General features: G+C 38.7%; 2 protein-coding genes across 2 annotated transcripts in view; both read right to left on the bottom strand.

Moving 5' to 3' along the window:
• lrfn2b (leucine rich repeat and fibronectin type III domain containing 2b) overlaps positions 1-26,916 on the bottom strand; it is a 75,675-nt gene that overhangs the window by 31,066 nt on the left and 17,693 nt on the right. The gene's annotated exons all lie outside the window — the stretch shown is intronic.
• Positions 9,341-11,015, bottom strand: LOC120479290 (uncharacterized). Its single transcript, XM_039671591.2, is given in 3 exon segments — positions 9,341-9,820; positions 9,823-10,229; positions 10,320-11,015. Coding segments are annotated over 3 exon segments (981 nt in total). The 5' UTR covers positions 10,436-11,015; the 3' UTR covers positions 9,341-9,362.

The following is a 26,916-nucleotide window of genomic DNA, read 5'->3' as shown; positions in this document are numbered from 1 at the left end:
GCATTATTATTCACTGATGACATTACACACAGGCTTTGGAGTACCATTGTGTAACCTGGGTCTGTTCCTCACACCGAGACTTCAGAAGACTTGAGATGATGATCTGTTATTATGAGGCTGAACGTTGTAATGCTTCAAACAAATAAGTAAAAACTTAAAAACCGTCAGTATACAGTTAACATACAACACATTTACAAACCAGACAATATTAATAATATAAATTGCATAAGTTACAGCTCCATACCGCCACCATTTAACATCTTTAAAGGCACTGGGGTAAATGAGTTGTTAGAGTCGTACTCTGAGTACAGGATATGCGACGGATCGCACAAGATCTTTTCAGCTTGCGTTGAAGTAGCCTGTTCATAGAGGGTCTGCAATGATGTCTGTTCTTTCACTCCAATACTTTTCCCAGCAGTGTGGATCATCTGTACCAGTTTAGCCCTACGTGCTACGGACAGATTACCAAACCAGACTACAATGGTATAATTAAACTCTCGAAAGACTGCCTGATAAAAAATGATCATAAACCTTTGTTCCCACACCATAAAGACTAAGAAGCCGTAAAAAGAGCAACCGTTGTTGTAATCTACTGCAAAGACTGTCTACATGGATATTCCATGTCAGTAGTGATGGGATTTATGGATTTTTGAGGGGATCTGGATCTTGAAATCCGTTCGCCGTTCAAAAGAATGGCTCTTTTTAAATTTTTAGTCAGTTTTAAGAAGCCAGCTTGGGGGCATCTCAGTTTATCCTGGACATAATCACTGGCAGGAATGATGAGGTGAGATTTGTAGTCAAATAATTAAAACTCAGATATCACACACCAATACATGAGCTTGAATTATTCTGAAATATTGATTATTACCTCATTTGTCATGTGTGGACTATATTCCATAGGGTTGCACAACATCCCTCTGCTTAGAAAGTGACATCACTATTTTGGATTTACCTTTAGTACAAAGTGTGTGTATGTGTAAAGCTATGTTGACTTATGTTATTCATACAATACCAATGATAAAAAAAACCAAAAATATTAATGAGATATATAATGAGAACCTGTTTAATGTTATACTCGGAACTGAAGAACGGTGTTTTGTCCCGCGACTACAGCGTTTCACATGGTCTTGTGGTGTGATGATTGGATTTGCTGTATAAATATGTTATAATAGCTCATGAAAACGGCGATTATAGGCTTATACAATTAGTTAAAGGTGTTTTATATGGAGTTTAGTGTATGTCTCTGAGGGAGATCTCAAGGTATTCGAGTGTTCGATTGAATCATACTCAGTTTGGTTTACATCTACACTACACATTTCTGTCGCTTAAAAAGAGCATTTTAGAAACACATCTGCGTGCTGAAACTTGCTGATCCTTTCTGAAGACCGAGCTGTTCTCTAATAACACTGATGAGAGATAGTTGGCATGTTGCTTATAGATACTCCAATGTCTAAAGTGGACCATCGAAAGTGTTTCCAAATTACCGAGCGTAAATGGGAACTCATAAACGTTTTTGAGCTCAGGGCACCAGTAAAAACACTGGAGAAGGAATGCATCGAGGAGGTGTTGTTTTTCCCACTCCTCATCTCATGCCAACAGACAGTTCTCCGTTTCCATCGTCAGATCCTCTGTCATTCGGCTAATGAACGCAGTTGGCATGTGTCCTATAGAGATTCAGTGACAGAGGAAGATCCTCATCCTCATCACACAGACCCACACAGCATCTGCTGCTGAACACCCAGAAGATCTGCTCATCACGATCTGCCGTGAAGATGCTTTCTATAATCTGTATAATTCTACAATCACAGGTCAGAAACACACTGTACACTAACGCTCATCAATCATAGGTCAGAAACACACACCTCGAGTGTAAAGTAACGTTTACTTCAGGCAGAGGAATGGCCACTACTACAGATATAAGCAGACCAACATTACTGCTCTTATAATCGCTGTGGATTGGCCATGCCGTGCTTTCCCACGTACACTTATCTAAAGTAACATTAAAGTTAGCATTTTTGCTGTTCTCAACAGAAATTCACGTCTTGTTTTTGCAAACCACAAATAGTATTCGTCACTAATCTGACGCAGACTTGAGGTAATATAAGAATCCGTTTAATCTACTTGATCAGTCAGAATAAAATCAGATATTTACAATTTATTATGTCAGGTAAACCTATCATGTCAATTTCATAATCAGTTCAAAGATAATAAATACAAAACATCAAATGCACTGGAATAAAGAGAAAAGATGCAAACCTGACATTAGAAAACACATGATGCCGAGTGTCTTGCATGCACACACTCCGAATCACGGGCTAATTTGAGCTACAAATCGCCCTGAGCCTCTTATTGCATTTCTTTATATAGACTGAAAGTTCTTTACATGGAAACATTTGCTAACAATGGGAATTAGCACTCGGAGTTTAGGCCTTTTGAGGGCCGATGCCATTTGCCTGGAAGACACACCCTTATCTTTAAACGCTTATAAACTTTATTTCCTTTCGGTTTACTTATTTTGGGATGAGACCATTGTACCAGTCGCACTGAGACATTTCAAATGACACCAGACATGTATAGTACTGTATGATAATTATTCACATTAACCCCCTGGGGTCGGCGGTCGTGCCAGCAACTCTGATAATACTCTATTGATTTTGATCTTACATATAAATGTCATATATCATTCAAAACGGTTAAATGTCTTCTTTTATTTGTGTACACTCATAATAAAAATAAAAAGTTGTGTTTTTCGTAAAATAAAGAAAATAACCACGTTCTGCCGTCTCTCTCAATGTGAAGTTGATTCTGAAATGTGACAGAAAAGGACCTCTGTCATGTTTTTACATAGCTTGGAGTCTTTTTTAAATGATGCAAATTATATCAAAAACAAATATTCTCTGTTTAAGTAATCAGTATGAAAGCAACGACATGTATAGTTTCTCAAACGCGTCCTCATTAACTCTAATGTGACCACGACCACGTGCACGAGCGATTGACATGCAAATATCCTCGTGAAGAAACGCAGACCTGAAAACACCCTCATTACCTCAAATCAAAGAATCAGACACTTCAGTAACGTGCTCTTCATCGAGTTGAAGACTGTGTTTGTGCTGTGCTGTTTACCTTGGATTTTAGTCAGAAGAATTAGAAGAACATGATTTGAAGATTACAACATCCACTCATAGTAAAACCATGCAGCCTAACGCTAAATTTACATGTACCGTGTTTACTGTTAAATACTATGTTTGTCTGAGAGTTGCCCTTTCTTCCAGTCTTTCCAGTCTTCCAGTATTGTAAAGTCTTCTTCGCTTGTTTTTGGATGTGGAGTTTCTGTACCGGGATCACTGAGCTACTGGTGTTTCAGAAGGGCAGAAAACAAAAACTCTCCACTCAAACTCTTCATTAGGACGATATAAACACACACACGTCCTCTTACACACAGATTCACAACATCATCAGTTGAGTAAAGTTAATGCTGGTCAATAGAGAGATTGCAAATGAAATGGGTGATATATGGTGCCACAATATATCGCAATACAAAAATGCAACAATATGCGTCGTGGATAGTCCCCCCACAATAAAAATTACTGTGTGAGAAAAAATTCAAGTTTTCAGAGTTTTAATGTCAGTACTACATTAAACTACTATATATAATGTTGAATATAACAACATGACATCATGACTTTTGCGTAAACATACACTTTCGAGTCAAGTGGCGTGTTATCTCCACGCATTTTGAGCTATCCGCGTGTATGTCTACGCCATTAACGTCCGCGTGATTCCGCGTGTCTGTACACGCCATCAAATGTTTTTCTCCTAGGATGGGAAGGGAACAGTCATAAATGCCATTAACCCCAGTGACGGGTAGGTTTAGGGACAGGGTTGAGGTAAGTCATATATTTATATATATAGTAATAACGTTAAGTCAACGGCGTTCATAAACACGCTGAAAAGCGATTATGCGTCTTGATAGCACACCAAAAATGGAAATACGAATTGGCGTGTCATACACACGCTACTTCATGATATCAGTCTGAATATAATGTATAATAATGCAATGGGGGAATGATAATGGCAAATGTCTGATGTTACCAGTAAAAAGTGAAAGAGTGACAGTGAAACAGTGCAAGCATATTCGTCTAAATTAACTCAGTATTTTCAGCTTCAGAATCATGAATATTGTTATTCTGGTGTCACCATTGTCCTTGAGTTACAAGCACCGAGTCCAAGCGTATTCATTTAAACCCACAATGTAATATCCAACATGACATCATGACTTTTGCGTAAACATATACGCCACTTTCGAGTCAGGTGGCATGTTATCTCTACGCATTTTGTGCTATCCGCGTATATGTCTACGCCATTAACGTCCGCGTCATTCCGCGTGTCTGTACACGCAGTCAAATCTCCAGTCATAAATGCCATTAACCCCAGTGACGGTTAAGTTTAGGGACGGGGTTGAGGTAAGTCATATATTTATATAACGTTAAGTCAACGGCGTTCATAAACACGCTGAAAGGCGATTATGCGTCTTGATAGCACGCCAAAAATGGAAATACGAATTGGCGTCTCATACACACGCTACTTCATGAGATCAGTCTGTAATATCAAAGTTAGCATTTTAATCAATAGTACATTTTTTGTTGACGTTTTCATATGTCTTGGAGTATCGCAATAATATCGTACCGTGAGTTCAGTATCGTGATCTGTATCGAATCGTGACACGAGGGTATCGTTACAGCCCTAGCACTGAGGGATGTGCCGTCTCCAAACAGAGATCTTCTCACTGGATTGTGGACGCTCTCACTTAGGCTGACGAACGCCAGGGGAAAACATCAGAGCTCATACTGCGCAACTATTGGCCAGCTGTTCCAGTCTCGGGTTAGCCAATAGGACTTCAGCAAAAGTGGAGAAGGAAGACCGCAGACGTCTCCTCATGTCTATACTCCTGTGGAACAGGGGGTCATGGCTGGACACGGTCACCCTGATGTGCTGATAATGCGAATATACTTCAGGGATATTTGACTCAGAATCACTTCTAGAGGCGTCAATAACTGTGGCCAACATGCATTGGAGAAAACATTTATTGCATATTATGAGTTTCCTCCCACACTTTCTTCTTTATCCTCAACGAGAGGTTAGAGTTTTGTGAATGTTTGTAGTAAAAGACCAAAAGGATAAACAGTGCAGCGGTGTGTGCAGTATTAGTGTCGGGCTGAGATGAGTTTATTAATGTGATCCAGCGCACCAGCTCCTGCTTCAGCTGTACTGTAGTAAACACAGGTGTGTGACACTGACATCAGACAATTAGCCGAACGCTACAGACGCCACACGCCAAACCCGACGCTCAGTGTGCGCTCACAGCGGACGGCACCACAGACAGAGCCGTCGGGTCCAAACAGGGCTCATATACAGCGTGTGTGTGTGTGTGTGTGTGTGAACGCGTCCTGCAGTGTGTGATGTGTGTGTGTGTGTGTGTGTGTGTGTGTGTGTGAACGCGTCCTGCATGCAGATGAAGCGCTGCGACTCAGGGCTGAACACGAGCTCAGATTAAGGTCAGGAATCCTCACATCTGCTGCTCTCCAGGAAGGAAACGCTCCGGCGGATCACACACACACACACACACACACACACACACACACACACACACACACACACACACACACACGAGGAACCCCAGTCAGATGTGCTGGATGTGCCTTTGAGTTTTCTGTTGGATCAGACAGCAATCATAGCATCACTTCCACTGTCATCTAGAGGAGCTCTCAGTGTGTGTGTGTGTGTGTGTGTGTGTGTTCATAAACAGAGGAAAATAACCCACAATCCTCAAGCTCTCATCTCTCTCTCTCTCTCTCTCTGTGTGTGTGTGTGTTCAGAAACGGAGAGGAAAACAGTTCTCGCACAGAGCTCAGTATCCCACAATCCTCAGTCCCTGAACACTAGATTGCAGTGGCGGGACTGATAAACACAGCTCAGTCCATTACTATCAGGAACTGTGTGTGTGTGTGTGTGTGTGTGTGTGTCTCTCGCTCGTACAGGGCCAGTAGAGAAACACAGCACTTGATGCAGGGAATGATCCAGACGCACGATATGAGGATTAAAATGTGTGGACGCAACTTTACATAAATATGTGGAAAAAATATGAGGATAAATATCAATATACACACACACACTCACATATATACACACACACATATGTATATATATATACACACACACACAGATATATAATGCACTTTCTGAGCATTCTACATATGAATGTGTTTTAAGATGAGCGAGGATATCTCCATGATAATCCGCTCTATATTGAGTTATAAACAGCAGGACTGGTGTTCGAGGAGAGGTGGGTGTAATGGGTATTGACGAAGACTAGACTCGACCCCAGGCTGGTCCACATCTGTCCAGAGCACTAGCGTGGCGGACGGCGGCGCTGACCGTAGTGTTCGGACTGATGTTCACACCAGACTCACGGAGATGAGAACAGGTGTGTGTGAAGAGGCGGTTTTTTTGGTTTGACACGCCACGTCAAAACCTATCCGACCAACGAGATCGGCGGGTTTGCTCACGTGTCTGGTGCTTCTGAATTTACAGTAAAACACAACTTGGGGGCGCTCAATCACAAAACGGTCACAAACGTCACGGCGAAGAAGAAAAACACCGTCTATATACCATATACTGCCAGAAGACGAGGAAGATTCAAAGCAAGATGTCTATGGGCAAGATGAATGTAGAGCTGCTGGTCTCGGAGCATAAAGAGCAGTATGATAAACGCGACAGCGACTACAAAAACATCGACAAAAGAGAACTGCTATGGAGTGGTATTGCAGAGCAAATGGGCCTTGATGGTGAGTTGAATTTCACTTAATTGTCTTTCATGTATAACTGTTATATGCTTGTAACTTTTTCCAACAAATGTTTGACGATCGCCATTTGTGTGCTGTAGTGGAGGACGTAAAACAAAAATGGAAAAGCCTGCGCGATACATATACCAGAAAAAAGCGCGAAGATGATTGCCGAAGTGGACAGGCTGCCAAAAACAAGAAATTTATGAAGATCATGGAGTTCCTCGCAACATCAACTGAATTTCAAAGGTATGATCATTAGTTCATTACAATATATAGCTGTGTGAACTATAGAGGGTTCCGGATGCGCGGCCATTATGGAGGCACTCGGATGTAAACAACAGCATGGATTGCACTGTTTATGTACTACTGAACACATTGTTACACTAAATAAAAAAAACACGGAAAAAACAAAACAATTTTTCAGCAGAAATAGTCAGCCAAATTTGCGAGTCCGTTGAGTTCAGTGGCACTGTTGATGTTTAGTGCCTCCAAAATGTCCGACTTCCGGAATGATGACGCATCTTGAAAACCCTCTATACTATAATGCATTGACAATGATATTAAACATTAACATGATATCATTGCATGTTCTTTGTTCACCATGTGATCACAACTCTAGTTCAATATATTAGTTTGTGTTCTGTGTATAGCTAACCTCTGCTGAAATTGTGTTGCCAGACATATGGTACATTAAAATCAGCATGAATCTAACCAAAATTAGTAAATAAACAGTGAGCTCTTGAGTATTTTGTTATTTTAAAAAGCAAGTAGTTAATTTAAAAAAAAAAAGTTTACTTATTTCAAAAGACATTGGCCCTCATTTATCAAAAGTGCGTACACCACATTTCCAGCGTACACCTTGCGTACACTCAAAACCACGGTGAGTTTGAGATTTATCAATATGGACGTGGGCGTACGGCACGCTCGAATCCTACACCAGCTCAGGAGGGGGTGTACGCACGTTTTGAGTTAGTGAGGAAATGCGCAGAAAAACTCCTAACACCACAAAACGCACTGACAAACTAAAAGATATGATATATTCCCAGACAGCAAACTGACATTGAATCAACGTGGAAACGACGTCTCTCATGACATTGAAACAACGTTGATTTTGCTCATCGAATTAACGTTGAACCAACGTCAGACGCGGCATTCTTCAAAGCTAAATGAAAATCGAAAATTGGTTTGCTTTCATAACGTTGAAACAACGCGTTGATTTCAAGTTGATTTTCCGTTAGTTTTGAAAGAATGACGCGTCTGACGTTGGTTCAACGTTAATTCGATGAGCAAAACAATGTCAGATCAACGTTGTTTCGATGTCATATTTCCACGTTGATTCAATGTCAGTTTGCTATCTGGGTTATGACCCACTGTAAAACAAAAAAAACAAAAAAACATAGAAATTATAAACTTCAGTATTTATTTTTGTGTAACGTGGACTTCAATGTTTAATTTGTGTGACTTTACCAAAGCATTTGATTTGTAAGCATATATTCCTTCAGTTGCGAGCCTGTACTTTACCCTGCCGTTTCAGGATTATCCCCGGCAGGTGCGCACGGACTGGGTTCGGTAGCCTAACGAAAGGCTTTCAATGACCAAAAAATAATTCAGACTAACAAAATAATAAAAAATACATTCTTCTTCTTTTAAATGATAATATTAATAGAAATAATAATAACGACATCCTTCTTCTAAATAACAATAAGCATCATTAATGCAAATCATAATAATAAGAAGAATACTATTAAAAATTGTCATGCAATTATTAATGTGAATGAATGGTACTTCACATCACATCATCATCATCACTATTATACATGTGACGTGATTCAAAATTGAATGCTAATTTCAAAAGACGTGCTGTAAAATAATGCATTGTGATAGGTCATTTCGGCTCCACGTCAGAGTAGTTTCTCTTCTTTGCCGTCTTCCATGTGTCCATGGCGTAAAATAAGGGCGTGTGGGGAGGCGGAGACTTGAATATTTAGGGGCGTGTTATTCTAATGACGGTCGTTTCAGCCGCGGGATTTATCAAGGACAGGCATTGCGTACACCTGGATTTCAAAGGTACGCACATCTTCATAAATCAGGCGGTGAGAGGAGTGGAAGCATAATCTTACACCAAAATATACACCCGTTTCTACGCAAGATTGATAAATGAGGGCCATTGTGTGTACTTGACTTACTTGAAATTAATGAAACATTTGTACATCTTGACCTCTTGTTAAAAATAGCTATGTGCCTTACTACCGACTCACTGCATTTATAGGAACATAACCATGTTGTGCACAGCGTTGTGCAGGGAAAGAGAAGATTTTAAAGAAAATTATAAAAATGTTTTACAGAACCACATTATCAATATCAAAAATTAAAATTTACCTGTAAATAAATGACCAAACACTTTACATTTTGCAAAAAGATTTTATAGTGTATTCAAGTTCACAGAAATGTACACATAAACTAGCGATTTTCACAGTGGGAAAAGTTATCAACATTGCTGAAATGTACAGTATGATTTTAAATGTTCTCCAGACCCTGGTTCACATGGTCATACTGCCAAGCAACCTCTCCTGCGGGTGAGTTGAAGTACTCCTTGTGCAGTTCTGATGCCCGCTGCCCCCTGCAATGTTCAAAGCCTTGTAGCGTTTGCTCACAGTCTTGGTCATCCTCTGCGGGATGATTCTGGCCATTTCCTTTCGGGCGCAAAACACAAGCAGCTTTTACAACTTTGTCAACAACACTTGGTTGAACCTGCAAAGTTCTTCGGAAAACCCGGAAGCGTTGACTGAGTATGCCAAACACATTTTCAGAGATGCGCCGTGCCCGAGACAACCGATAATGGAAAATTCTCTTGTCTGTGGGGAGGCGGCGTCCAGGGTGTGGCCTGAGGAGATATGGTTTCAGGGGAAAAGCTTCATCCGCCACAATGACAGGGTTAACTTTTCCCAGCTCAGGAGCACCTGGAAGTTCACTTGGGGGACATTCAGTGTTCCATCTGTGAGTGCCTTTCCCAGCACAGAATTAGCAAAGATGCCTCCATCACTGTTGCTGCCATAGCTCCCCACATCAACCACCAGGAAGCGGTAATCTGCATCAACTAAAGCCAGCAATACAACGGAGAATGTGCCTTTATAATTAAAGTACAGAGAACCAGAGTTTGCAGGGGCCTGGATGTAAATGTGTTTCCCATCCATGGCAGTTAGGGAAATTCCATCGTTCATGGCTGTACTCCTCCACATCTCTTCAGTAGGCACCAGCAAATGTTCATCTCTGAGGCAATGCCACATTGCATCACAGGTTTCACTCACTATCGAAGCCACAGTTGACACACCAAGTCGAAAGCTGGACGCAATAGTGCAGTACGAGTCCCCAGTGCTTAGAAAACTGAAATAGAAATAGACAAATACTAGTTTTTAACAACGCTTCACTTAAGTTTTTACAACATTCATTAAATAACAATGTAAACGAACTCACCGTAAACACACGGCCAAACGCTGTTCTGGATCGATCGGTTTACGGTAGTGTGTCTGTTCTTTTGTCAGCGAGGGAGCCAGTTGTTGAAGTATATTTTCCAACTCACTGACGGACATTCTAAAATACCCCCGAAAACACTCATTTTCAACATTTTCAACTCTTGTACCAGTCGATGAAACTCCCCGTGTTCTTCTCTTCTCGTCGCTATGGGATGTATCCAATATCGGCGTCTTTTCCGGCGTCTTTCCTCATTCAGCAGAAGAATAAGTTCCTCATCGCTGGAGCTACTGGTGCTTGAAATGTCCATGTTTTCTTTTTCTGATTTAGAAAAGCGAATAAACATCATAGGTAAACGTGCGCGTAAATACTTGCTCTCTTCTTCGGAGGTGAAAGCGAGTATCAGAACCGTAAAAGTTGCGCAGCGCCACCTTGTGTACCGGGTAGTTTCTGTTTTACACTAAGCGCCATCTAGTGTCAGGGAATGAATTTGCATGTTCACTCGGCTCATCGTCAGCGAAAAACGCTTGGGTGTGAACACAAAAAACGCGTTGAAAAACACTGACGAATAACGCGCGCTGATATTCGTCCCGGTGTGTACGGGCCTTTAAGCTGAACCTCACATTGAGAAATTATTTTCATCATTGTTAAATAAAGAAAGAAAGAGAGAGGGTTGAGATCAAAACGAATGCAGCCCATTGGTCGTGAGCACTAGTCAAACCTGGAAGAAACAAGGAAGCTGATTGGCTATTTAAACTGCACATGCCACAATGAAGCAGGTAGGTGTGTGTGTGTGTGTGTGTGAGAGAGATTACCACCATGCAGAGAGATGGCATTAACTCTTTCCCCGCCAGCGTTTTAAAAAAAAGTTGCCAGCCACCGCCAGGGTTTTTGACGATTTTCGCTAAATTTGAATGCCCCGCTGAATATTTTCTTCCATGAATATATGAAGATGATATATATAAAAATAAAGATCTGAGCCTCTGCTTTTAGGCAAAAAAAAAACGTTTTTATTTTATCTTCATCTGTTCTTTTGTTATTGCCTCTTGAACAGAGGTAGGTTTTGTCAAAAACACAACATTTTGGACAAAAAACTGAGAAAAAGGTGTTTTTATCAAACAAGTGCATTTAAAAGCAGAATACATTCAGATGTTGTTTCCTTCATATATAAAACTTTCCAAAATAAATTAAAAACATAAAATAAATGTAAAATATATCAAATTTCCCAGGATGTAAGGGAAATGTAACTTTTGCAATAAAACTTCTGCCTCTGCCTCTCTGTGTTCTACCTGTGAATAATGAATAATTGGAATTACAATAAACAGGCCTAGACACACACACACACACACACACACACACACACACACACACACACACACACATACTTGTTTTTGTGGTATAGAAGGTCACACCGGTGTGGTGGTGGTATATAGGGACACACCTTTCCCAATGCCCTACAGTGATGATACAACTATCAAAAATTTTGTTTTGATCTGCAGATCACAAATCTGACTTCAAATGTTCTATACACACAACAGAACAGAAAATATAAAAATGGTGGTATACAAGGACATTCCCGCCCCCTCCTAAAATGTTCCCGCCTATGACATAATTGTGATTTATGGGGCCCGACCTGATTATGAGGACACTCATTTTACAATACACAAAATATGTCATTTCGGTGGATTACAGGGACCTATGTGTTTTACTGGTACATGCCCACACACACACACAAACCTGATGAGACGGTGTATTACCAAGACTAGGGTGATTTAAGAGTACTGGATCTTAAACACAATACACAACTGCACAATCCAACATTATAAGGACGAGTGTGTTTTACTGGTACATGCCCACACACACACACAAACCTGACGAGATGGTGTATTACCAAGACTAAGGTGATTTAAGAGTACTGGATCTCCAATACAATACACAAAAAAACTTGCAACATTACAGGGACAGAAGTGTTTTACAAGTGCTTTAATTATGACTTCAATAATATCATCATAAACATTGAGTTTTTTTTCAGTTTTACCATGTAATTCCATCATGTCATGCCATTTTAAGTGTAAAGTCACATCCACAAACTTAAAAACATGGTCAATGATTGACAAAACAGCCCTTTGAAGCAGACACATTTTAAAGATGTCATTAAACAGGCTTTGAAATGTATAAAATTAATTCACTCAACATACAATAGATGCTGCTTAGTGCTGCACAGTACTGAAGAAAAAAGCGATATGCGTTAACTCATTAAATACTGCGATATTCGATAGAGTAATGTTTAAAGTGTGTAAAACAAACTTAAATTATCTATTATTTAACCTTACATAAATGTTTCACATTCTTTTTGTGACAAGAAAACATCAGCTTCTGAAAGTGAACATCAGTGTTTTACTGTACACTGATATTAAAATAATACTTCTTATGCTAAAGCACAGGGTTCAGATTATCCTACATTAGGATTATTTAACAACAGAAACTGAATAATCAAATGTAAAAATAAAACACTGCTTAGTTTTCACTGTATTATTTACATATATACAGTTATTCAGCAAACAGCAGTGAGTGATTTTCTTTTGTTCATGACCCCAGCTATTGCAAGCCGTCGCGATATGCATATCGCGATATATACATTTGCAAAACAAAACAAATTACAACGGACGGTTTACCTCTGTTATTTCCAGAAAATATAAACAGAATTGTCAAGTCAAGTTTCAAAGCAGATTTACAGGAAAATTATTTAACAAAGTTTGCTTGGGTTGTACATCAGCTCTAGAAGCGTCTAGTGTCAATATAACTATCATTGTAAGTACATGAGCTCCCGTGTGTTTAGAGCTTACTAAAGCATGTATTCTTCTGCGCTGAGAATGAGAGTGAGGTAGAGATTGAAACTCCACGGAAAGGGTCTTCAGTGGTCTTACACTTCTGCCATTCAGTCAGTGTGGCCAGTTTTCCTTTGGTTATATGTGCCTTAACATGTTTAATTGCAGCTGTAACTTCAGCATTTGACCAGCACACTTTTTGTCCTTTCCACAAGGTTTTCAATTTCTTCCTCACTGTCATTCTCTGTACAGAATACAACATGCTTTGTAAGTACATGAGCTCTCATAGATAAAGCTTACTAGATGGTCATATTCTAATTTAAACCTCGGGTACCTTGAGGCACGTCAGTGGTTTTCTCGATGGGCATCTTCTGAACACCTGGAAGAAATCAGTTATATACTGATCAGAAACTCAGATGTAACTCAAACCTGTATCTAGAGCTTAAAACTGGTTTTACATCTGATATCTAAAAAATACATTTCAAATGACATTCAGATGAAATGTTGTGTTAAACAGATGCTTTTAAAGTTTTAGACCAACATGAACATCATCAACGTATTGGTATCGGCCAGAATTACAATGTTGGTGCAACACTGACTCCATTAATGTTCTTCTAGAAAAGGTGCACACTATAGTGCAAATATCTGATTATTGATAACTGATTATTGACTGATTATTACAATTAATGACAAAAGAAATGTTAAGAAATGTAATCTGATATTACCTACTGAAACACTATAGCATTATATATATATACACACACACACACACTGAACAATTATAAACGCAACACATTTGTTTTTGCCCCCATTTTTCATGAGCTGAACTCAAAGATTTAAGACTTTTTCTATGTACACAAAAGGCCATTTCTCTCAAATATTGTTCACATATCGTCTAAATCAGTGTTAGTGAGCACTTCTCCTTTGCCGAGATAATCCATCCACCTCACAGGTGTGGCGTATCAAGATGCTGATTAGACTGTGATTATTGCACAGGTGTGCCTCAGGCTGGCCACATTAAAATGTGCAGTTCTACTGTATTGGGGGGTCAAAAAACCCTCAGTCAGTCTCTGGTGTGACCACCATTTGCCTCACGCAGTGCAACACATCTCTTTCGCATAGAGTTGATCAGGTTGTTGATTGTGGAGTGTGTAATGTTGGTCCAGTGTTGGTCCATTTGCTGGATATTGGCAGAACCTGGAACACACCGTCTTAAACGCCGATCCAGAGCATCCCAAACATGCTCAATGGGTCACATATCCGGTGAGTATGCTGGCCATGCAAGAACTGGGATGTTTTCAGCTTCCAGGAACATGGGGCCGTGCGTTAACATGCTGCAACATGACACAACAATGGGCCTCAGGATCTCGTCACGGTCTCTCTGTGCATTCAAAATGCCATCAATAAAATGCAGCCGTGTTCATTGTCCATAACATACGCCTGCCCATTCCATAACCCTCCCGCCACCATGGGCCACTCGATCCACAACGTTGACATCAGCAAACCGCTCATCCACACGACGGCATACACGGTGTCTGCCATCTGTCCTGTACAGTGAAAACCGGGATTCATCCGTGGAGAGAACAGCTCTCTAAAGTGCCAGACGGCATCGAATGTGAGAATTAGCCCACTCAAGTCGGTTACAAGGATGAACTGCAGTCCAGCCGAGACCCCGATGAGGAGGACGAGCATGCGGATGAGCTTCCCTGAGACACTTTCTGACAGCTATGCAAACCGGTTGTTGCAGCAGCAGTCCGGTTGGCTGGTCTCAGTCTTGTAGGAGAAGAGGCTGGATGTGGAGGTCCTGGGCTGATGTGGTTACACGTGGTGTGCGGTTGTGAGGCCGGTTGGATGTGCTGGAAAATTCTCTGAAACACCTTTGGAAACGGCTAATGGTAGAGAAATTAATATTCAATTCATGGGCAACAGCTCTGGTGGACATTCCTGCAGTCGGCATGCCAATCGCACGCTCCCTCAAAACTTCGACATCTGAGGCATTGTGCTGTGTGATAAAACTGCACATTATAGAGCGGCCTTTTATTGTGGCCAGCCTAAAACACACCTGTGAGGTGGATGGATTATCTCGGCAAAGAAGAAGTGCTCACTAACACATATTTTTGAACAATATTTGAGAGAAATGGCCTTTTGTGTACATAGAAAAAGTCTCAGATCTTTGAGTTCAGCTCATGAAAAATGGGGGCAAAAAGTGTTGCGTTTATAATTGTTTTCAGTGTATACAACTGGCTCAAAACAATTAAGCCAGTTATATACGCAACACAGTATAATTTTAATTTGACCATTGGGTGCGGATATTTAAGTTAGAGAGCATTATTAGGGCGTGTGGATGATGTGTGTTTGGCTGTGGATTCGGGTGACATTGGAGCTCATCTTACTCTAAAGCAGTGAATCTGCAAGCAATAACAGCTCGGGTGCACACGGCTAACACGGTTTATCAAGTTAGTGGTATTACATCCTGCATAATCTGTGTGCGTGACATGAGCGCACACAGCGCGTGTCTTCTCCAGGTCTTACCGGGTTGTTCATAAAAGCCAAATGTGGCCAGATGTAGGCTTTTAAAGTAGTTGGCTTTTAAAGTAGTTTTATTGACTCGCACTCGGGGGGACTCGCCTCCCTCTGCCAGTGTATGCTACCGCAACAAAGCACATACGTGATAAATGACGTCAGAAAAAAGCGTCAGTGCATTATAACCGGTTATGGTCTATTACTGAACCGATACCAAATCGTCCTCGTCTGCATCACGATGCATCGTAGAAACGATTCATTTCGACACCCATAACAAACGCAGTCATGGCGCAGCACAAAGTGAAATTGTTGTGGACAGCAGAGATGGAGGATCAGCTAGATTTGTGGCAACAGCACGAATGTTTATACAACGTGTTATGTAAAACCTTTCCAAAAACTATTCTGTATTCTGTATTCTGAACTCTTGCGAGATTTTGTGCTCACAGTCGAGACTCTGGTTAAAAACCTGTTCGTGTGTGGAGCAAAACTATAGGAGCAAAATGGTTAAATCTAGGATTTTTGGAAAATCTTATCACATTTTGAAAATCTTATAAGATGTAAAAATTATTTTGGTGTGTACCCAGCATTAGTTGACACATACCAACATAACTAGAGACGCTGCAGCTCCAGCAGCAACATCTCCTCCAGAACCGCTTCCATCAGTATCACTGGCAGCAGAATCCGTCACACTGATCTCATCTAAGAGAAAAAGAGACATTTAAAACAAGAACATCTTCAGTTTAACCTGTATTCAGATGTCATTTATGAAACATGAAAAATTACGCCGTTTAATAATAATAATATTAATAAAAACTATAATACTTCACTAAGATGCCTATTATTCGAATTATCGCTAAGACCGTAATATTCTAAAACTGTCAATGAAAAATTAATATTTTATAATGCGTATATTATTTTACAATAGGAGGTTATAATACTTTCTTAATTTCGTCACTTAAGCTGTTATACTGGCAGAAACCTGCAGTTTCAGTGAAAACAGGTTTATAAACGCATCTTATTACAAAATCTTATTACCACAAAAAATGTGGATATAATGCGAATGTGAAAATAATGTAACTGGTGCTGGTTGCGTGCCAAATGCATGTTAAACTCAGAGATGGAGTTCACTGCATTCATTCCCTGAGAAACGGGGCGTGGAAAAAGGCAGATCATGAGCTGATCGAGCGAGTAAAGTGTGCTCTTCAGCACTTACTTAATTATCGACTTTTGCCATTTGATAAGGGCGCTATAAACCATGTTGTACTTTTGATTTTAGTTTGTTTGAGAGATGCTTTGCCAAAAATAAATAATATTTAAAAGAAATATGATATAATATAAAATAAACACAGACAAATATTTTTGGTTCATTTGGATCAAACTGTGGTGGGTCACTAGAGTAAAGGTAATAAATGGTAACACTGTATAAATTTGACTCCGAAAAAATGCCAAATAATAAACAGTTAAGAGGCTATAATGACATGTTATAGTGAGATATGACAGTGCTTCTGCAACACGCATCACTACAGATGAGTAGCTGAGTATCTCTTCAGCATTCTGATGCGCAAAATACCAATTGAAAACTAAAGTCACAGATGATCAACAGAGTCATCTTGATGATTTTACCAGTGCAGATGTTACTCTCTCTCTATTGATCTTAAAATTAGCTGACGATACATAAAATGTGGCTCATAGTGGTTGCTTTCAATGACGTGAACACCTTTAAATCTGATATAGCGTGGGATTTGAAGATTCGGATTTATATCCGTTTTGTGAACACATTTATGTGGCCAGGTGTAAATGGAATTGTTTTGACAATGAAATGACCCGGGGCCTTTACCATGAAGCTGGTTTAGGTGGCTAGCCAGCTATGTTTCAGTTTACTTTGCGCCAACCCTGGGTTTAAGGCACCATGAAAGTCTTTTAGTAATTTTTAGTAATGTTTATTTAGAATAATAAATTTGTATGATTTAGAAATTATTATTCCCTTAATCTATCACACATGTACAATTTTAGTTCATCAACTACAATGCAGATTTTAAATGAATAAATAAATATATAAAAGGTAACATAAATATACTTTAGAATCAATAGATAAAGCTATAAAATGCTATAGCTATAAAAATATGAAGCTATAAAACTTCACAACTTTTACTTGCACTGATATACAGTGACAAGTCTTTTTCTTTTAGTTGTCCTCTTTCATAGACAGATATTTTCTTCTTGTTGTGTAAATTTGTTTAAATTCTTAATATTTTAATATTTCTATTTAATAAGTGAATTGTGCTGCTTCTCTTGCGAGAAATGAATTTCAGTTTTGAATGAGTTTCTCTTTCTCAGCATGTGATTGGCTGTTGGCTACTGATGTCACACCTAAACTCAGGATCAAAGCCTGAGTTGACAGAGAAAGTTGATGATCAGCATCATGGTACAGGCCTCAGGTGTAAAAAAAAAATATGATGTGATAAAGATCTTACTAGACTAGCAATTTCTAAAATGATGCAATGCTCTTTTTATTACCATGTCAACACAGTCTTGACTCTTGACCCTCCAATGATGATCTGATATGGTCCTTCTCAGGGCTCATCTGAAAGCAAGGTAAAGAAAGAAAAAATTAACATTCTACTAAAGACAAAGGACTCAGAGATTCTCCAAATGAAGCAGCACAGATACTTGACTCCATCAACACTGACTGATCACGGTCATAAAACATAAGATTAAAACAATTTCACATTATCAATGATATACTTGAGCAAAAGAAGGCTGATCATGCCAAAACAAATTCAGGCATGATGGTACATTTCAAACCACTTAGTATTAATAGTGATCAAATTAATGAGATGAATAGGGACTTCAGTTTTAAAACAGGGTGACATACGCAAGTTGTGATCATGTATATAGTTAAAACCCTATAGATATATGGTCATAACCACTCAGAGATGTATGATATATAGGGCTCCATATCAGTATTGGAAAATAAATTTTTAATGTTATCGTTGTCAATTCGATAGGAAAATTAGGTTGATTAACACTGATGAATAATGGATTATGTCCTTCAGCTTCAGATGTGCGCTGTTCCCCATGATGGTTGTGAACAGTTTGAATCACAAATCTGTGATCTCTTTTATTTTGTTATATGTATATGTATATATATATATATATATATATACTTTATCTCATATAGAAATCATTTGGCTGAGTAAATGATCGCTGCAGTAAAGCGCTTCACTGTAGGCCTAGCGGTGATCATCTCCTTTAGCACATGCGCTCAAACAGCAAAGCAGAACAATAATAACTATGATTGGGACTGTTATATACATAACATTATAATGAGCAAACTACTGCATTAAAAACTTTGTGAATTCTTTGGGTTTAGCTGCTGTTTCATCCACAACAGGAGTTTCACTATGTAACTTTTCTCAAGTTAATGTCTGCATGATTTTGTATATCTAATCAATCATATATAGGCTGTGTTCCGTTGAGCTAAAACCATCTAATAAAGCTTCAGTTTATGGGTGTTCCTTCAGCTCTTAAGCTTTAGCACAGCTCAAACACAACGCTATTTGAAACAGAAATATTAAAGATGTTTACTGTAATATTCAAATGTTTAATATTAAAAAGTTCTACATGTTTAAAAAACACTGATGCGTTATTATTCATAACTAGTACTTTTTTTTGTTCTTGTATCATTTATCAACAATATGGTTTGAGTAAAATCATTCCCTTATTGTGTGTGCGGAGTGGACTTGGCAAACCCAGACAACTTCCGGCAAATTTAGATTTACTCTGCAAGTAAGTCTGGCATAGACCTCATTCAAGCCTATTTCTAATCCGTCAAAATCGCGGAACTTATCAGAAACGTTGGCTTCCATTGACTCCCAATCATTTTGGTGACAGCGAATAACTTTACATCGAAGATGTCCAAAGACTCCATTTGTCCATTATTTATTTCTAAAGAAAAGGGTTGGGTAGTAACCAAAGTCTATGGCATGAGGCGCACACACGCAGTCTCTCGCTGTCTCCCTCTCCCTCTCCAACGTGCGCGTACTATACGGTTTATTGAAGCACTGTCTGATCTGTCTCGCACGCGCTTTTGCTCGCTCGCTCTAGATTCCGGGAGATTTGAACTAATTTGCGATTATCCAGGAGCCGTTATCAATATGCGGGAGACTCCCGGAACGTCTGCCGATAGCGAGGATATTATTGAAGATGCCGAAGACAAAACGCTGCAAGGTTTGGCTGCATTTCACGTGTAAAATTACGCGTCAGAACGATTGTCTGAACTTAAGCCCATATACTGTAGAATCACCATTCGCACCGCCTTGACGCTCACGTCGTCATATTATATTAGTGCGCGCATGCTCTGCTCCTCAGATATCTATAGAAGCTTGTCAGCAGCGCGAGGAGTTTGGCAGCGAACGGAGCATCTCGTTCCCTATTCAGAGAACATGGTTTACACAGAGACGTTCTCTTTCATATGTTCATATGCAGTGGGAACGAAATATAAAACTGGATAAGAGCTTAACTAGTAAATGACCAGATAACTTACATGACTAGTTAAAGCAGACAAAACATGGGAACCTGTAGCCATGTCGATATTATATTACCCTGGTAGTAATCTCTATTAATCTCCAGTATAATTATATTGTTTGATATAATATTGTTTTATTTGATATTATGTAAATATGATTTTTTATTTTATATTTGGTTTATTTATTATTAACATATGTTACTTGTTTATATTGTAAGTTAATATTGTGTCCAGTTTGGCCCTGTAAATAAAGGGATATTATTTTTTTGACAAAGTGTGTGCGGTTTCCTTTTCTTGAGTACCGTTTCAAGAACCGTTTAGGCACCGGAACCGTTTAAAAAATACCTAGTACGTACTGGTATCGGATAAAACCCAAACGATACCAAACCCTACTAAAGAAACATGACAATGTATAAAAGGCCCCATTACTTTGTATCTTACGTTACGGCCGATTTAGAAGATGTTTTTGTAAAAATAGGCTAACGATTGCGTCACGAGACTCTGTCGCACACTAGAGCAATTACCATATAGAGTGGAGGAGAAGCTCAGCATTCGGGGGGACGTGGAGGCATAAAGTCAAGGGAGAAGCCCATAGAGAGCTGTAGAGTTGCTCCTGCTGCGAGCTCATGGACAGCTCTTACTCGCGCTCTCCGGCTCTGCAAGATTCGGAAGGGAATGATTCAGATTTCTCTTTGCACCGCTACTAGGTTACTCAAGTCTCATCTCCGTCGTCAAGCTCAGTTTGAGCCTGCGCAGTCGTTCAGCCATTTCTTTTACAGTCTATGGTTTTAAGCCATTTGAACGTTTCCTTTTTGTTAAAACCCGAGCAAAGAACAACACTCGGAGATGTTTCTCCGTCATCAACGCACTAACACCGCACTGCCACGATGAAGATTTTAAAACTGGAAGACGAAAAAAGTGGAAAAATACCCCTTAAATTTATGTTCAACACACATACCTCTGTTAAAATCTCAGAAAATTTAGTTTGGGGTTTAATGGCTCTTTAAGAAAGATTAATAAATCCTGTAGAACTATTGTTCATTGTTAGTTAATGTTAACTAATACTAACAAGACACTAACATTTTTTTCAAAAAAGTGAATGGAAATATGAATGTAAAATAAATTTTAAAGTTAATTAATTCCTCACTGGTTCAAACTAGGCTACTGTACTGTATTTGTTTGTTTCATGTTGAAGTGTTTGGGAGATTGGCTTTTAATGATGATCGTTTCGTTTTTGTAATTAGGCCTTTCAAAGTATATACAATTTGCCAATATATCAGATCTCGGCTTTCAAATATAAAGAATGATCAGTTATTGAACTCGGCCCAAATGTTCATATCTGTGTATCCCTAATTTGATTTCCAAAAATAAAAAAAACAAAAAACAATACCTTCTGTTCATCTCCGACTTGATTTCGAGTGTTGATTTCGAGAGTGGAGCAATCAACCTCACTGGGAGTCTACAAAACATAAAAGTAGACATGAAACACTGGTGTAAATATGTGAACACTAGATCTCACAATGTGTCTGCTTCGTTTGCTCATTCTCTTCCAGCACAACTCTCACTTACCTCGTGTAGTCCCAGAGTCAGAGCACATAATCATCACTGCCTGAGGACAACTGGGTCTTATGGCTCATCTGAAAATATGAAATAAAGCATTACATACAGAACACTTCACCTAAGAGTTTAAAAAAATCATAAATAATATATAAGGACAATGTAGTCAGCCAGTTATTAATAATCAGGGTCCCGATACACAGCTACCTATCAATACTTATTTCCACATGAAATATTGATTTGAGATAATATACAAGATTACAAAACATTTCAATATTTAAATGTTAGCCAAGGTAATTTTAATGGATTTTATGCATCACATTACAAGTGTTTTCATTAAAGAATGTCACGTGTCTTACACCATTTTTTTATGAGGACATCATAAGATGAGATGAGATGTTCCTGATGTTTGACTTGACTGGAGAATCTCAGTGTGTTGTGTAAGTTTGACAGAAGTCTGGTCTATGAGGACAGTAGTTTTACCAGGACACTGGTAACTAGAAACATTTGGATGGCACCCTGAGTTTAAGTATGTTTATGTATGAGAGTGATATAATACGAGACATTGCGCCTGTGCTAGAAATACAGTACGTGATCATGACTCACTTCTTATACACACAATCATAATTCAGTGACTGATAACAATCTGTTTCTGAGGAACTGAAATCTGTTCTATTCTTTAAGGAATAACTCAATTATTACATTAACATGGTCTTATCAGTTATCATCTGAAAAAAAGAAAGAAGAGCAAATAATATATATATATATATATATATATATATATAAAGACAAACACGTACAAATTTTATTATTACTTATTGAAAGCCAATTTCAACAGAGGTTACTATTTTTTAACTTCTTCAATGATTACATTTAATCTAACAAGCACAAATAGTTTTTGATATTGGTATTCGCCAAAATGAGCTGTGAATTATGGGTCAGTATATCAGTATCGATCCTAATATTCCATATTTGTGTCCTGGTAAAACTGTGTCCTCATAGACCAGGATTCTGTCAAACTTACACAACACACACAGATTCTCCAGTCAAGTCAAACATCAGGAACATGTTCTTATGATGTCCTCATAAAACTGTGTCCTCATAAACCAGGTGTAAAGCTACACACAACCTGACATACTGTAATGAACACGCATGTAATGTGATGCACTAAAGCCCTGAACATTAATCTGTAGGGCTGCACAATATATTGCTTTATCATTCATACCTATCTGTGGTAGTGAGTCTAGTGACACTGCAGTATTAGGCCTATGTGAAGTCAGGCTATACATGCATAACCTAAAGATGATGCAGTGTTATTTTACAGTTATTTACTCAATTTCAGTACCTAAATGTTGTTAGACTCACCTGGAAAATATGAGCCACTGATTATTTCACATCTTTGTTAAATTTTTTAATCTATGCTTTCCATTTATTATTTTCTATACAGATACAAACCCCAACAAAATCACGCCAATCATTCTAGAATGATTAATTATCTCCAAATAGAGCTATTTAAGTAATTTGTAGAAATTGCTTTTTATATTGCATTATACGTATATAGTAGAAAAAACAAATATTGCAATATCAGTTTTTTGCAATATCGTGCCGATCTATTACATAGGGTCATTTTTAACCTTTAATAATAAAACAAGTAAAATCAACACTGTAAATAACATATCATGTAGCTGACACAGCTTTATTAAACAGTGTCACTTCAGCATGGAAACACTGAATTCAGCTTTATAATGATGCCTGAATCTGCCCTGGAGTAATCCTGACCTTTTGACAAAATGAGCTGTGAATTATGGGTCAGTATATCAGTATAGATCCTAATATTCCATATTTGTGTCCTGGTAAAACTGTGTCCTCATAGACCAGGATTCTGTCAAACTTACACAACACACACAGATTCTCCAGTCAAGTCAAACATCAGGAACATGTTCTTATGATGTCCTCATAAAACTGTGTCCTCATAAACCAGGTGTAAAGCTACACACAACCTGACATACTGTAATGAACACGCATGTAATGTGATGCACTAAAGCCCTGAACATTAATCTGTAGGGCTGCACAATATATTGCTTTATCTTTCATACCTATCTGTGGTAGTGAGTCTAGTGACACTGCAGTATTAGGCCTATGTGAAGTCAGGCTATACATGCATAACCTAAAGATGATGCAGTGTTATTTTACAGTTATTTACTCAATTTCAGTACCTAAATGTTGCTAGACTTACCTGGAAAATATGAGCCACTGATTATTTCACATCCTTGTTACATTTTTTTTATCTATGCTTATTTTTTTCTATACAGATACAAACCCCAACAAAATCACGCCAATCATTCTAGAATGATTCATTATTGCCAAATAGAGCTATTTAAGTCATTTGTAGAAATTGCTTTTTATATGTTGCATTATGTATTGTAGAAAAAAACAACAACAAATATTGCAATATCAGTTTTTTGCAATATCGTGCCTGTCTATTACATTGGGTCATTTTTAACCTTTAATAATAAAACAAGTAACTGTAAATAACATATCATGTACCTGACACAGCTTTATTAAACAGTGTCAATTAAGCATGGAAACACTGAATTCAGCTTTATAATGATGGCTGAATCTGCCCTGGAGTAATCCTGACCTATTGACATATTATTCAACAAGTTTGTTTTAAATAAATCGATAAATTATGGTAAACGGCATTCAAGTTATTTTCATACTTTATTATATGATATTTAAGGAATATGTTAATTGAACATAACTATTCATTTAATAAATTGCATTCACAATTGATAAATTACAGGCAATAGTGACAGTATTAATAAGACTAAATCAGACTGACAGTTATATTAATATTCAGAGTATATTGAATTATAGTCAGGAGTGATAAGAGCACATGTTTCTTAATGTAAGCATAACTGTAGCAATATACTGTACTGGGTAAAAAACACAGACTGTAGTCATGACAACGCGTTATTATGAAGGCTAGACTATTTTATGTGATCATTAAAGGTAGCAGTTACAATTAAAGTTCAATCTAAAACGAGTTTAAAATGACACAAGCATCGCTGATTCCCTCATGTCAGTCTGTAAACAGAATCACTAACTTAAAAGTCCGCTAGCTCCGTTAGCATCACGCGCTAGCTGCTTTCTAACTGTAAAACGAGCAGCAAAGAGCCTACAGGACATCACAAACAAGCCAAACAGACCCAGGTGCTATTAGAGAAGCAATTAAACAACATTATAACTTACCTAACACATAACAGTTGCTTTCATCGGGTCCAGATATGTCCTTTCGGTCCTTTCAGGTCCAGAGTTTGTCTCTCGTTCAAACAGGAAGTGACCGTGACGACCGTGACCTGATTAAGTTACGTCTAACTTATCATAATATAAACAGGGTTTTATTTATTTATTTATCATACAATTAATCCACAATTAATAAATTACAGGCAAAAATACTTAAATAATAATTATTTTGCATTAAGTTGCTTGTTATAAAGACTATGCTGACGCTGAATGAAGCTCCGCCCACCGGCGCCATTGTGTTTTCGCAATTTCCCGCCTACCGGTACCGATCTGTCCAATCACAGGCCTCGAAGCATACACTTGTGTAAAACATGCAAATTTTTGATGACGCGGGTGTAATACCGGGACCTGGCTACAGGGGCGACACTCGCGAAATCAGGGATACACTGTGTATGGTAAAATTTCAGGGTTTTGTGGTATATAAAGACATGGCGCCAAACTTTGAGAGGGAGCATCTGGGACATCGTAGATGGCGTTTACACTGTCGGAATTATGAGGACATGGCCTCTGTCCTCGTAAACCCAAATGTCCCCATAGTGCCGGTGCGTATTCAGGTCAAATGTCCTCGTAAACCACAAAAACAAACACACACACACACACACAAATACATATTACAATGTGGTAAATGTGCACAAAGAGAGAAATAATTTGACAATTACACCTTCATATTTAGACAGCCACACATAAATGCCTGCACACACACATACATAATATAGTGTCATAATATTATACGATCTATCTGCGGCACGTCCATGGCTAGAACTTTCTGTGACAACATGTGCATCTCTCTCACTGACTACTTCGTCCCGATCAGATTCAGAATTATCAAATAAAGAGTGATCGGACTCCGAGTCCATTAACCTCCAGTACTTCAGCCATATACCTCTGCATTGTCTGTCTGATACATTCTCACTACTCCACTGTTTGAGACGATTGCAATCTGTTTCTCTAAACAAAGAGTTGCGCACTCATTCAGGACATGCGCGCGGGTCTTCCTTACCGTATACCACCTAAAACACGGATACCCGGAAAATTCCGTGTTTGGCGGGGAAAGAGTTAAGACGCGACCTGTACCCGGATGTTGTTGTTCACACACACACACACACACACACTGAATAGACGAGTGTATACGCAGTGAGCAGTGGATGTGCTTCTCTAACCACGACGGTGGTTTTGATGGTTATGTGACTGTTAAACTGCATGTTTGTGACGGTGAGTTTGGAGTAAACCACATGCTGTGTGTGTTCATAGACTTCTGGGAAAGCCACAGTGTTCATCAACTTTCAGATGCTCAATTCTTTACTACAGACATGGTTTGCTGATGCTAGCAGTTTTATCAGCTAATATGCTAACTGGCCATGAGCACTAGCTGCATGTGATTGGACATTGCCGTTGAGTTGCTATGTTCTGCGAGTATTTTAACTATGTTGTTAGTACTTTAAATTAGTTCAAATATTCTCAGATGTACAATTGATCTCAATGCTGTGTCGTGACTCATACAGAGAAACTATATAAATATATAAGGTATTAAGCTAACCATCTGAATTAATCATTGAGAAGATCAAAGATGTTCAATAGTGGATGATGAAGATGAGTTGAGTTCCTCCGTGCTCCCTCTCCAGCGGGCACACTTCCAGTCAGAGCCGGTCTATAGTTAACCTTTGATTAGATCAATGCCGTCAAAAGTGCATTTTTATAAAAATGTATGAAAAAGCCGAATTTGATGAATCACATTCAGGACAGGACTGTGGGTTATTTGTAAAGTAAAGTGTTCAAGGGGATCCGTCTAAACCGCTTGTATGAACGTGGACATGTCTTTGGCTGTACAGTACGCTAGTCTGGCTAACAACAAATGATC

This window comes from Pimephales promelas, chromosome 13 (genome assembly GCF_988280905.1).
Source record: "Pimephales promelas chromosome 13, fPimPro1.hap1.1, whole genome shotgun sequence".
Classification (NCBI taxonomy): Eukaryota; Metazoa; Chordata; class Actinopteri; order Cypriniformes; family Leuciscidae; genus Pimephales; species Pimephales promelas.
Note: the sequence above shows the minus strand (reverse complement) of the source record. Positions and strands in the feature narration are given on the sequence as shown.